Source organism: Myxine glutinosa, chromosome 10 (genome assembly GCF_964187855.1).
Source record: "Myxine glutinosa chromosome 10, kmMyxGlut1.1, whole genome shotgun sequence".
In the NCBI taxonomy this organism is placed as follows: Eukaryota; Metazoa; Chordata; class Myxini; order Myxiniformes; family Myxinidae; genus Myxine; species Myxine glutinosa.
The window spans coordinates 83,331,713-83,346,051 of record NC_136270.1 but is presented as its reverse complement, the minus strand read 5'-3'; the positions used below and the strand labels follow the sequence as shown (position 1 = coordinate 83,346,051).

Here is a 14,339-nt window from a genome sequence, read left to right as displayed (position 1 = left end):
TCGTGCTCGCTGACTTTTTTGTTCGTCATGGGTATGCGAATACGCATGCCAAGTTTGGGCTCGATCCGTTCAGCCGTTGCGGAGAAAAAGGGGTTTTTGTGTTTTTTCACGGAAAACAAGATGGCGGCCGAACCATGTGACGTATGACTTCGAAAATTTTTGCATTCCGAGTTTTTTTTAACTAAGCATCTGGGAAAAAAATCCCATTTTCGGGGGAGAAAAATTGTGTTTGACGAATTCTAACCTCTTAACGTTAGCATTTTTGATATACTCAATAAACATGTTTTTTGTTCCCATTGCAGAGTTCTTTAGAATGAGCCATTCCTCAAATTTTTCCATTGAGCCGTTTCGGAGATACAGAGGGGCAAAGTTGAAGGTGTTTTACAAGATGGCGCCCATACCACGTGACCTATGACGTCATAATTAGCATTAAAAAATTATACGAGCCTAGCCGATCATTTGATGAAAATTTCCTGTCAATCCGACCAGCGGTTGCTGAGAAACTTAATTATGAAGTTTTCGGAGGTGTAAAATAGGGCGGAAGAATAATAATAAGAAAAACTCTAGCAGTAATATAATAGGTTACTCTCCATTTCATGGAGAGTAAACCTAATTAAAACTCTTTCGTGTCCTGACTCATCCTGTCCGTCCTGACGGCGGCATATGGTAGCTGGTGATTAGTTAATCAAGAGATTATGGGCTTCAGATGAGAATGCAGCACGTGACTTGGTTCCGCTCAGCCAATCAATGAAGATATGTCACATGACTGCCAACACGATTCCCCGTTTGTAACACTAACCTCACTGGTAACGGTAACACGGCTTTGGACCGGAAGCCAACTCGAGGTTGGAGGTACGAAAAGAGATCCGTGGTCTTTAGAAACTCGCCGTTCCTCTGGAGTTATTCAGACAGGCAACAACCACAACTGTATTAATGGAGTTTGCAGACTTGCCAACAGGGGCACTGCTTACATAGAAACAATCACATGGATACATAAAATAACTTTCATACAAAATCGATGCAAAACTTTTCACAATAATCTCTGCAAGCAAACTAATATCAAACGGTTCTGTTTGTGGCAATTGCAGTAATTTCCATGCCTTCTAATGTTAGAAAATTATAAGTTTCTTGGCAAGGGTTATACTTGGTAGTTTGCCCTTATCTTCCCAGCAGTAGTTAGGGCAGGAATTTGGAATTTTGTTCCAGGGTGTCGGCAATAACTCGCCTACTCTTCACAGCGGACACCATGGGAGCTTTAAGGTCCAGCAACGAAAGCTGGCAGGTGGGATGCCCAGTTTAACATTCACCCGAGGAGCGGCACACACATGCACTGATGAATCACCCTGCCTATAAAACACCAGGTTTATAGGTGGGCCAGGATTCGAACGCATGCTAGACAGCTTAGTGCGTGTACCTCCAGGCCATCCGGCTAGCCAATATCTATCTATAATTCCAGCAATCTCTGTGTGTATGTTTGTATGTTTGTATGTTTGTATGTTTGTATGTATGTTTGTCTGTGACCGCTGTTTCTCGACAACTACCGGTCCGATATACAGTGGTACCTCGGCTTACGAGTGCCCCAACGTACGAGTTTTTCGAGATACGAGCCGTCGCTCGGGCGGTTTGTTGCTTTGGGATACGAGCCGAGATCCGATGTACGAGCTCAAAAAATTTATTTTTTTGAATTTTCCGGTTGTGGCTTCCGGTTCCGGTCACGCAGTTATCTTGCCGTGAAAGCATCTCTGCCGTGTATCGCTGCTGTTTTGTTTGTGAAAGTGGTTTTTTCTGTAAAATTTCGCGTTTTCAACCATGGGTCCGAAGAAAGTGAGTGCCAAGGGTGGGCCTGAGAGGAAGAAGAGGATGATGAGTTTGGATACGAAACACGCAATCGTCGAACAACATGAGCGAGGTATGCGTGTTGTCGACATGGCGAGGCAGTACGATCGTACTACTTCGACGATATGTACGATTTTGAAGCAGAAGGAGTCGATAAAGGCTATAACGCCAGCCAAGGGCGTTACGACCATTTCAAAGCAACGGACCTCTGTCCATGAAGAGATGGAGAAGTTGTTGTTTGTGTGGTTGACGGAAAAGCAGCTCGCAGGAGATACCATGACCGAGAGCATCATTTGTGAGAAGGCACGAGACATTTACAGGGATTTGGTGCAGCAGACGGCGGGAACATCAACGGACGAGGCATCGGAAGAGTCATTCAAAGCCAGTCGGGGATGGTTTGATAATTTTAAGAAGAGGACCGGCATTCACTCCGTCGTCAGGCATGGTGAGGCAGCAAGCTCGGATGTGAAGGCAGCCGAAGAGTTTATTATAACTTTTGCCGAACTGATAAAAGCGGAAGGATACATCCCCCAGCAAATCTTCAACTGTGACGAGACAGGGCTCTTCTGGAAAAAGATGCCGAGGAGGACGTATATAACGGCAGAGGAGAAGAGCATGCCAGGCCACAAACCCATGAAGGATCGGTTAACCCTTGCACTGTGTGCGAATGCGAGTGGCGACTGCAAGATTAAGCCGCTACTGGTATATCACTCTGAAAACCCCAGAGCGTTTAAGTCTCATAAGATCCTTAAAGAAAAACTGCAGGTTATGTGGAGAGCAAACGCAAAGGCGTGGGTTACCAGGCAGTTATTTGTGGAGTGGGTAAACCTGGTCATTGGTCCTGGCATCAAGAAGTACCTTTTGGAGAATAAGCTACCCCTGCAAGCCCTTCTCGTCCTTGACAATGCTCCCGCACACCCACCAAACCTCGTAGACGACATCCTTGAAGAATTTGCATTCATTAAGGTCCGCTACCTTCCACCCAACACCACCCCTATCCTGCAGCCCATGGACCAGCAGGTGATTTCCAATTTCAAAAAGCTCTTCACCAAGCACCTGTTCCGGCGCTGCTTTGAGGTTACGGAGAGCACAAACCTCACCCTTCGAGAGTTCTGGAAGGATCACTACAATATCGTGGCCTGCCTCAGAATTATCGACATGGCCTGGCAGGGTGTTACAAGGAGGACCTTAAACTCTGCATGGAAGAAGCTGTGGCCTGAGGTTGTGTCCGAAAGTGTTAGTGCTACTGAGGAAGTGTTAGTGGTGGAGGAGATTGTGTCCCTCGGAAGGTCCATGGGCCTGCAAGTGGATGAAGACGACGTTAACGACCTCGTCGAGAAACACAATGAGGAACTGACAACGGAGGAATTAAAGGAGCTACAGCAGCAGCAGAATACGGAGGTTTTGCAGGAACTAAACGCGGAGGAGCCAGAGGCGGAGGAGGTTATCGCGACAAGTGAGATTTTTTTTTTTTTTTTTTTTTTTTTTTTTTTTTTTTTTGTATACAATATCGAGGCTCGTGAAAGAGCGAACATTAATCACACAGAAAGACAAACCGACACATAAAACATATAACATAGGGAGCGGTAGACAAGATGGGGAGAGAGGGGGAAGGACACAAACACAACATTTGAGAGCAGGGACCGAGAGACATGGAGACATCGAGAGATCTGAGAGAGGGAGTCGAAATGTTGGGAATGTGGGAGAAAATTTCAGAATTTGTTCAAAAGAAACACCCTGAAAAAGTTGCAACAGGTCGTGCGTTGGCGCTGTGTAACGACACTTGCCTCACTCATTTCCGAAAAATTTTGAAAGGGAGGAAGAAACAAACCTCGTTGGACAGGTTTTTAGTGAAACGCCCGGCAAGTGAAAGCGAGGACAGTGTGGCGAAAAAGGCAAAAGGTATCTCCTCCACCTCTGCCAGCATCTTCGTCTGATCTTCAAGGTAAATACATACAGTACACTTAATAAAACCAGTTTATTTCTTTACATTCTCTTGTATTATGTACAGTATATACGAGGTCGTGCTTGTTTATACATTATTTGTTATTTATAAAGTACATTTTTGTTATTTAAAAGCACCTAACAAAAAAAATTGGTGTTTTTTTTTTGAGGCTGGAACGGATTAATAGCATTTCAATGCATTTGAATGGGAAAATTTGCTTTGACTTACGAGCGATTTGGCTTACGAGCTCCGTCATGGAACGGATTAAACTCGTAAGCCGAGGTACCACTGTACTTGAAACTTGCCAGGTATATTGCTGGGGACCCGAGGATGTGCCTTTTCAAGGTTTTAAATTAATCGCAGAAGTAGTTACCGAGCTATGTCCAAAAAACGATTCAACCAATCAGAGAGCAGCGAGCTATCACGTGTGCCGAACGTGGCGAACAGACTCTGCCTCGGATGGCACATTTGAGAGCGTATTCATTTATTTCCCGTCGGCAAACTATGTTGGCGCTATGTTGGCGTTAAACTATGTTTTAAAACTAATTAAAACTAATTTGCGATTCTTTCGCTTTCCTGCGATATGCGACCTTCCGGAGCTCCTGTGAGAGCGTGCGCCATTACGGATAGTATGGGTACGGGCATGCCATATGTTGGCGTTAAACTATGTTTTAAAACTAATTAAAACCATTTCATGTAAATAGAGGGGGGGGGGGGATTGTCACTGTACTCGCAAGCCGTTCGCCGTTCGCTTTGGCGTTGCGAATGAACCAAAACATTTCATGGACCAAACCATTTCATGTAAAGCGTTCGCCGTTCGCTTTGGCGTTGCGAATGGACCAAAACATTTCATGGACCAAACCATTTCATGTAAATAGAGGGGGGGGGATATAATTTTAGATATATATATAGTACGGGCATGCCCTAGTAAATGTAATGTAAGGAAAAAGAGAAAGATTTCCAACTCAAAACAAAAATCACCTTGATCATTAAAATCTCTGAGGAAGATCTGGAACTTCTTCTTCTCTTCCTCATTCTGGCGAGCTGCAATTGTCTTTTGCACAGAATTTCTTGTTGCTCTTCTTTTTGGAGCCATGACAATAGATTGGGCACCTCTGATACAAATAAAGAACAAACAAAAATGGTTACTTTTACATATACTTGCAACTATTAACAGAAAAACGATTGGTCCACTTTATTAACAGGTTTTAAAAAATGACAACAGCTTATGCAGGAATGACACGAATTGCAATAGAGTCGTATCCCTTTCTAGCCAACTGCAGTAATCAAAAAGATTTGATGAATTTATATTTGTACCCCCAAATACCACGCCTATGAATATATATTTATACAAGTAACTAGCTGGAAGCCCATGCTAAAAATATAAAAGAAAAAAACAAAATAAAAGGAAGCCTTTTATTCTTGTGCTGGTAGAAAGATAAATTGAGGCGGTATTATTATTTTCCCGAAGGTCTGGAATAATTAGAAGCAACTTTTACTTAATAATTAGGAATTTCCCATCGGTGTGGTTTAATTTGAAACAACCGTTACGTAATTTATTCTCTCAGAGGAGCATTTCCATGTAATGTGTCAGGGGGGAACAGGCAAACAGCATTAGCCTATTAAATATACTATATAGAATATTGTGAAATTCCAAAATAAGAATTTCTTAACAGCAAAAAAACAAAAACAAAAAAACAAAACCCGGGAGCAATCAAAGCAGTGGCCTGTTGTCTTGCACACCAACCAGGGAAGGTTTTTGGGACGATTGGGAAAAAAATATAATTTTCACGTAGGTTTTGATATTTTGAAGCAACTTTTTGCCAAATGTCTTTTTCACTCCAAGGAGTGTGGGACAGACAAGCAGAGGCATAACCTATGATGTGTATATATATCTATATATATATCTGTGCAGCGTCTGTCCTGTGTTGTGTTGTCTCGTCACTGAACTACTTTCTCAAACTTTTGTGAAATCGTACCAAACTTCTGGAATGCACATATGTCTCCCGTCGGTATGTCCTAAGAGTATTTTTTTAGAAAGATTTTCCAATTTTTTTTTTTGAATTTTTTGGGGAATTTTGTTTTTTTCAACTTCAATTGTTTATAAAATGTGATATCACGTATATTACAAATAAATTTGTGCAAAATAATTGTTTGAATTATGATTGGTTTAAACCATGACAAAACGGCAACTCGGGAACAGTCATTTATCTATAAAACTACACATCTGGGCAGTGTCTGTGTTGTCACTTAACGACTCCCTCAAACTTTTGTTTCTGTGGTTGTGAAGTGTTTTTAACAACGTTGTGGTGGTTTTGAATCATGTGGTGGTGAGGTATTTTGAATTATGTGGTGGTGGTGGTGTTTTTAAATGACGTGGTGGTGGTGTTTTTAAATGACGTGGTGGTGGTGTTTTTAAATGACGTGGTGGTGGTTTTTAAATGACGTGGTGGTGGTTTTTAAATGACGTGGTGGTGGTGTTTTTAAATGACGTGGTGGTGGTGTTTTTAAATGACGTGGTGGTGGTGTTTTTAAATGACGTGGTGGTGTTTTTAAATGACGTGGTGGTGTTTTTAAATGACGTGGTGGTGGTGTTTTTAAATGACGTGGTGGTGGTGTTTTTAAATGACGTGGTGGTGGTGTTTTTAAATGACGTGGTGGTGGTGTTTTAAAATGACGTGGTGGTGGTGTTTTTAAATGACGTGGTGGTGGTGGTGTTTTTAAATGACGTGGTGGTGGTGGTGTTTTTAAATGACGTGGTGGTGGTGGTGTTTTTAAATGACGTGGTGGTGGTGGTGTTTTTAAATGACGTGGTGGTGGTGGTGTTTTTAAATGACGTGGTGGTGGTGGTTTTTAAATGACGTGGTGGTGGTGTTTTTAAATGACGTGGTGGTGGTTTTTAAATGACGTGGTGGTGGTTTTTAAATGACGTGGTGGTGGTTTTTAAATGACGTGGTGGTGGTTTTTAAATGATGTGGTGGTGGTTTTTAAATGACGTGGTGGTGTTTTTAAATGACGTGGTGGTGTTTTTAAATGACGTGGTGGTGAGGTGTTTTTAAATCACATGGTGGTGAGGTGTTTTTAAATCACATGGTGGTGAGGTGTTTTTAAATGACATGGTGGTGAGGTGTTTTTAAATGACATGGTGGTGAGGCGTTTTTAAATCACATGGTGGTGAGGTGTTTTGAATTACGTGGTGGTGAGGTATTTATAATTACGTGGTGGTGAGGTATTTATAATTACGTGGTGGTGACGTGTTTTTAATTATGTGGTGGTGAGGTGTTTTGAATTACTTGGTGGTGAGGTGTTTTGAATTACTTGGTGGTGAGGTGTTTTGAATTACTTGGTGGTGAGGTGTTTTGAATTACTTGGTGGTGAGGTGTTTTGAATTACTTGGTGGTGAGGTGTTTTGAATTACTTGGTGGTGAGGTGTTTTGAATTACTTGGTGGTGAGGTGTTTTTATTACGTGTTTTATGGCTGTGAGGTGTTTTGAATTACTTGGTGGTGAGGTGTTTTGAATAACTTGGGGGTGAGGTGTTTTGAATTACTCGGTGGTGAGGTGTTTTGAATTACTTGGTGGTGAGGTGTTTTGAATTACTTGGTGGTGAGGTGTTTTGAATTACTTGGTGGTGAGGTGTTTTGAATTTCGTGGTGGTGAGGTGTTGTTATTACATGTTTTATGGCTGTAAGGTGTTTTAAATTACTTGGTGGTGAGGTGTTTTGAATTACTTGGTGGTGAGGTGTTTTGAATTACTTGGTGGTGAGGTGTTTTGAATTACTTGGTGGTGAGGTGTTTTGAATTACTTGGTGGTGAGGTGTTTTGAATTACTTGGTGGTGAGGTGTTTTGAATTACGTGGTGGTGAGGTATTTATAATTACGTGGTGGTGAGGTATTTATAATTACGTGGTGGTGACGTGTTTTTAATTATGTGGTGGTGAGGTGTTTTGAATTACTTGGTGGTGAGGTGTTTTGAATTACTTGGTGGTGAGGTGTTTTGAATTACTTGGTGGTGAGGTGTTTTGAATTACTTGGTGGTGAGGTGTTTTGAATTACTTGGTGGTGAGGTGTTTTGAATTACTTGGTGGTGAGGTGTTTTTATTACGTGTTTTATGGCTGTGAGGTGTTTTGAATTACTTGGTGGTGAGGTGTTTTGAATAACTTGGGGGTGAGGTGTTTTGAATTACTCGGTGGTGAGGTGTTTTGAATTACTTGGTGGTGAGGTGTTTTGAATTACTTGGTGGTGAGGTGTTTTGAATTACTTGGTGGTGAGGTGTTTTGAATTTCGTGGTGGTGAGGTGTTGTTATTACATGTTTTATGGCTGTAAGGTGTTTTAAATTACTTGGTGGTGAGGTGTTTTGAATTACTTGGTGGTGAGGTGTTTTGAATTACTTGGTGGTGAGGTGTTTTGAATTACTTGGTGGTGAGGTGTTTTGAATTACTTGGTGGTGAGGTGTTTTGAATTACTTGGTGGTGAGGTGTTTTGAATTACTTGGTGGTGAGGTGTTTTGAATTACTTGGTGGTGAGGTGTTTGAATTACTTGGTGGTGAGGTGTTTTGAATTACTTGGTGGTGAGGTGTTTTGAATTACTTGGTGGTGAGGTGTTTTGAATTACTTGGTGGTGAGGTGTTTTGAATTACTTGGTGGTGAGGTGTTTTAAATTACTTGGTGGTGAAGTGTTTTAAATTACTTGGTGGTGAGGGGTTTTAAATTACTTGGTGGTGAGGTGTTTTAAATTACTTGGTGGTGAGGTGTTTTAAATTACGTGTTTTATGGCTGTGAGGTGTTTTAAATTACTTGGTGGTGAGGAGTTTTAAATTACTTGGTGGTGAGGTGTTTTAAATTACTTGGTGGTGAGGTGTTTTAAATTACTTGGTGGTGAGGTGTTTTAAATTACTTGGTGGTGAGGTGTTTTAAATTACTTGTTGGTGAGGTGTTTTAAATTACTTGGTGGTGAGGTGTTTTGAATTACTTGGTGGTGAGGTGTTTTAAATTACTTGGTGGTGAGGTGTTTTGAATTACTTGGTGGTGAGGTGTAATCGTCCCAATTTTCCAGTCTGCATCTACCCCTCCCCTATGTATGTGCTGAGGGGTTCTTTCTTGAAAAAACAACAACATTCAACCTAAATCTTCAACCTAAATTGCCTAAAAAAATGTAATATCACAAACACAGCAAATACATTTGTGCAAAATAATTATTGTTTGTATTATGATTGGTGTAAATCATGACAACAACACAGCAACTCAGGTACAGTCATTATCCTCAGCTAAAATAAGCCCATATTAGTATATACAGACTTGGCATTTAATATGGAATATATTTTTTTCTTGACTTGGGTTTACTTTCTGAACTCAGTATATCAATCTGGTGAGTTTCTTTTACCCATCGGTGATGTCTTTGTTGAAAGAACCATGTCACTGATTGTCTTTCGCAGCAAGAAGTCAATAACAGGATTATATCACAGGTGGCGTGACAAAATGTAAGGACAGGTACATTTGACGATTGGCTTCACAATCGGGTATATAAGGGTTGTTGCAATCTGTATTAGTGGAAAACAACTGCTGCACGTCTACAAAAGTTATTGCCGCTTCCTCTGGAGATGGTCCGTCAACTTGACAATGCTGTATGTCATGGAGTGGTGGCTTTACGAAATTCTGGCATGAAACAGCGTGCTATTGCTCGGCAGTATGGCATCACTCAAGGTCAGGTGTCAAAGATCCTGAAACGAAATGCTCAGAGGGGTGTCCCTACTCCAATACCGAGGCCAGGCCATCCACGCAGAACCACAAGTCGAGATGCTCGCCAGCTGCACCGGTTAGTCTGCAATGGGTACCAAGTCAGCTAATCAGCTTAGGGCTGAGTGGCAGCAAGTGACAAATGTGCCTGTATCCAGAAGGCTAGTCAACCAACGACTGGTTCAAGCAGGCTATCGTGCCAGGCGTCCCCTGAGAAAGCCACGCCTGACCAGACAACACAGCCAGCGCCGATTGAAGTGGGCCAGAGAGCACCGTCAATGGCAGCCAGGACACTGGAATCACATGACCTTCAGTGACGAGTCTAGATTTCTGGTCTATCGTCAAGATGGCCGCGTCCGAGTGCGCAGACAAGTGCATGAAGCCCACAACGAAGATTGTATTGTGCCAAGAGTCCAAGTTGGAGGTGGTGGGGTGACCGTTTGGGCTGCTTTTCATGCAGGGGGCAAAACTGACCTGGTTGTTCTGAATGGAAACCTCAACCAGTTCAAGTACAGTGTCATTCTGGAAGAAACATTGCTTCCATTTGCTCGTGCAGCCTTTCGAGGAAACTTTGTCTTCCAAGATGACAATGCACGGCCTCATCGTGCTCGCATGATCCAACACTTTCTTGCTGACCGTGGTGTAGAGCATATGGAGTGGCCTGCCATGTCCCCGGATATGAATCCGATAGAGAACTTGTGGGCAGAATTAACGCGTCAAATCGACAACTTGGATCAGCAGCCTACCTCTGTGCATGAATTGCAGCAGACTATTGTCACTGCATGGCAATCGATTCCTGTCCAAACCTTGGCAAATCTCGTGAACAGCATGCCTCGACGTGTACGTGCAATCCTGAATGCTCGTGAGGGTTACACGAAGTAGTGAACTGTAATTTTACTGTCCGTAATCCCAGTCATAATTTAGCTTTTGTTTTTGTTGAAATTTTTTTTGGCTAATGTGCAAAATAAAGAGATAGTTCTGGAAAACGTACAGAAGTTTAACACAGTACTGTCCGTGAATCGAGTTCGATATCAGTTTACATCACTTTCAAGGATCAATTTATTTGCTTCGAAATGTCAAATGTGGTTTTTGTTTCTTTTAAAGGCCACATTAACAAAATCTAGAATAATTTCAACATAATTCCAATGAACTTTTGGTTCTAAGTCATCTTGAAAGGTAAGTTCACCCCCACAAAAAAATTATTCCATATTAAATGCCAAGTCTGTATATATAGTATAAACAAGCTGGTGTTATATAGTATAAACAAGCAAACACACACACACACACACACACACACACGACAGTATCTGAACTAAGATCAAAAATTATGCTGTCGGAGGGTTCTCTTGAGAGCTTGGCAGGCAGAGCGTACGTACATGGCAGTGACGTCATTACGTGCGCTCATTGAAAGCTGGAGAACTGAAATTATGTTTGGATTGGTTGCTCCCGGCTGCATCCAGGCGATTCCATATAATGAGTGGATACCAGAGATAATATGTGCCGTGTGGCAGACGGTACTTATCGCTCCCATTAAGGTACAGCATAGCTGGATGGGATACCTTTATGGCGGTTCACCACTGATGGTATGAAATCGCATAGTAACGTGTATGTATGTATATATATATGTATATACATATATATGTATGTATGTATGTATGTATGTATGTATGTATATATATACTGTATATGTATATATATATATATATATATATATATATATATATATATATATATATATATATATATATATAATAAACAGGAATCAAATTCCTGTGAGGGGCTAAGTGTGAAAAAATTCTGACAATACGGGGCTTGAACCACGGACCTCCATTGATTACGCATCAACAGCCCACTGCTGTTGTGTCGTGACCGTGTCCGTGTTGTGTTTAGTCGTGTCCCCAGGGTAAAGACCCCAAGAGTACGAATCACCTAAACGACCTTTACTCCCAGGCTTATACCAAACTTGGCGGTATTATCTTTCCGCGTGTGCGGGAAGGTTCGAGGACTTATCTGATCGGAACACACGCAGGGGTTAATCCGAACCCACAAAAACAGACGGGACAGCAAAATCCACAATACAAGGAAAGTAAAATTTCTTCTAACGCAGAGTTGCGCTCTTCGACGTCCGACACGGGCCCAGGAAACACGACACAGGCCCAGTCCACCGCAGACTTCGATCCTGTGCCTTGTAGTTCCGACTGTTCCGAACTGCTGTTTATCACCAGCCCTTTCCCAAGAGCACACACCAACTAAAGACCACATGCCCACGACCAAGCCAGAAATGCGACGACCTCCAACCAGCGCCAGGACAGAGAGAGAGACAAAATGGTGCGATTGCTTCTCTTTTCCTTCACTCTCGAATGTTCCAAGATGACGTCACGCTCTCTGTCCAATCACCGAGAGCTACTCCATCACGAAGGTCGGGGCATGGCCTCAATGTTAGGATTCGTCAGGGGGGTGGGGGGGGGGGCGGAGTGTAATCTCTCTTCGAGAATGTTTGGATGTCGGACCTGGCGGCATGGTGAGCGAATGTGTCCATTTACAGTGCGATCGTTGTTGTTATTGTAATAGCGGCCCTTTTTGATGCAATAACAAAGGGAAAAAATCACAGGGCAATTACACACTGGTGTGCACCTCCTCGTATGGAGACACGTATACGATCTTATCCGGACATTCGACACTACTTAGATACATCGAGGTGGGTTATTCTTCTTCGCACCACTCGGAGCATGCTAATTTATACGATTCTGAACTTTCTTTAAGGTATTTCTTGATTTAAACCCACAAACGTAACAGCCCCCTCCTCTCACTCCCCCGGAACCATAGCTCCTGCAAGGTTCAATGCAGGCGTTACTGTTGTAGCCTTAACACTTACCGACTCGCAATTAATTGGCCTATGAAATAAATTAGGAGGGTCTGTGGGAAGCGAGCTATAGCTAACATTCTACACCCCTTAAGCAACCATTCAACTATTTACACCGTTGATTCCTCGCTCCTAACTCCAGGGGCGGGAAGAAAAATGTCAAACACATAAAAACTCTTTTAATCATGCAACTTATTAAAATGCAAGAACGTTTGTCCAACCCCCTTCTAAAGACCACGTTCCCCGGTGGATGCCACAATGCCCAATGCTACCTGCGGAGCCATCCCAATTTACCCTAATTTCCACGGGCCCTGTCCGTCTGGCACAGGTTAGTGACATGGATCAGTGGATCTTCCCCCACACATTCACACACATAAACCCCAATAATCAAAAACACCATTCCAACCCCCCTGCAAGACCATGGCTTAGATGTCATTACATATAGGTGTGTACCGTACAACCAGATGGTGGGGGCACTTCAGGCTATGGTGCCCGCAGTCCAAAAAAAAAAGAGTCACCCGCCTTTCAACTCTCGGCCCGACAGCCAAACAGCTCCTTATCTGTACGTCCCGCCGAGGATGGTCTCCGCAACATCCAGGCTCCTTTGGCCTCAGGCTCTCATAACCTCTTCCGGGTTTGCCAGCGGTCTTCATACCCACTGGCCACCCAACAAATCCCCCTCCAACGGATTTCCAATTCCCGACACCACTGGGTGCCAGGGACAAATTAACTCAGCGGGGGCCTGCAGTCACTGCTCCTCCAGAGCTTGATCCTGATCCGGACGCACGCACGCACGCACGCACGCACGCACGCACGCACGCACGCACGCACACACACACACACACACACACACACACACACACACACACACACACACACACACACACACACACACACACACACACACACACACACACACACACACACACACACACACACACACACACACACACAAAATCCAAAATGACATTCCCTCCCACGCTGCCATTTAATTCTCAAACACTGCAGTGCAAAATTACATGTCATTGTGTTCCTACACTGCCATGGCCTGCGTGCATGCGAATTCCCCACATTCACTCTCCCATCACAGCTCAACTTTCCTCATGACAACACAAAAACACAAAACCGAGTACACATATAACAAACGCCAACCACAAGACACTTTGTCACACAACCCGATCCACTCACCGACCATGTCGTCACTCTCGCCCACCCCCACTTCAAATTACTCATGTCCCAATTTGTGAGCAAGTGCCAAACACCTGGGACAGTAAACATCAAAGCACCTTACCTTAATTGCAGGTCGTCGCAGGTTGGTCGGGTCCAAGAGTGCAATCCACCGTGCCTAATTCACAATTTATCCCATGACGCCAATCAATTTCCCCAAATTTCTGCTGTAATGGCAAGCATGTGGGTCCGCCTCCTCCGGTGATCTTTAGTACAGCAACTACTACACTTGGTTATGACAGCTCCGCCCCTCTATCGTGTGAGGGCTATCTGATAAGTTGAGCAGCTGAAACGCCAACATGGCTCAGGGCGCGACCACCATCCATCCTTCGGCCCCCTGTGAGGACCACGGCTCCACTAACCCAAGCTGGCCAATGTGGTGAGCACCTGCTGCCAACTCAGCCATTCCCAAGGCCTCAGACCTAGGGCGCACGGTCACAGTGCGTGGCATCCCCATCACGCACCCTGCACCTCATCTCATCTCATCTCCCAATCTGACCAAATGCAGCCCCCAGGGCCCAACCACGTGACCTCTCCAAAGGTGAAGTTGACAGCCATGTTCAACCAGGAGACTCAATTCTAGAAGACACTGTCCGCACACCTCGGCCACCCACACCACCACATTGATCCCCAGACTGCACGAAACTCCATTCCTACAATCCGCGGCCCAATATTGGAGCCGTCACCACCGTAGCCAGTTGAAGGCCGTGTCCTGCTTATCTATCAAGTTT

The 14,339-nt window shown here is 43.6% G+C and overlaps 1 protein-coding gene across 1 annotated transcript in view; it reads right to left on the bottom strand.

Annotated features, from left to right (window-relative positions):
- Positions 1 to 14,339, bottom strand: part of CDCA8 (cell division cycle associated 8) — a 114,770-nt gene that overhangs the window by 91,387 nt on the left and 9,044 nt on the right. Inside the window, exon 2 of the mRNA XM_068126630.2 lies at positions 4,763 to 4,896. Within this exon, the coding sequence (XP_067982731.1) occupies positions 4,763 to 4,877 (115 nt within the window). The 5' untranslated portion in view covers positions 4,878 to 4,896. The remainder of the gene's footprint in view (positions 1 to 4,762; positions 4,897 to 14,339) is intronic.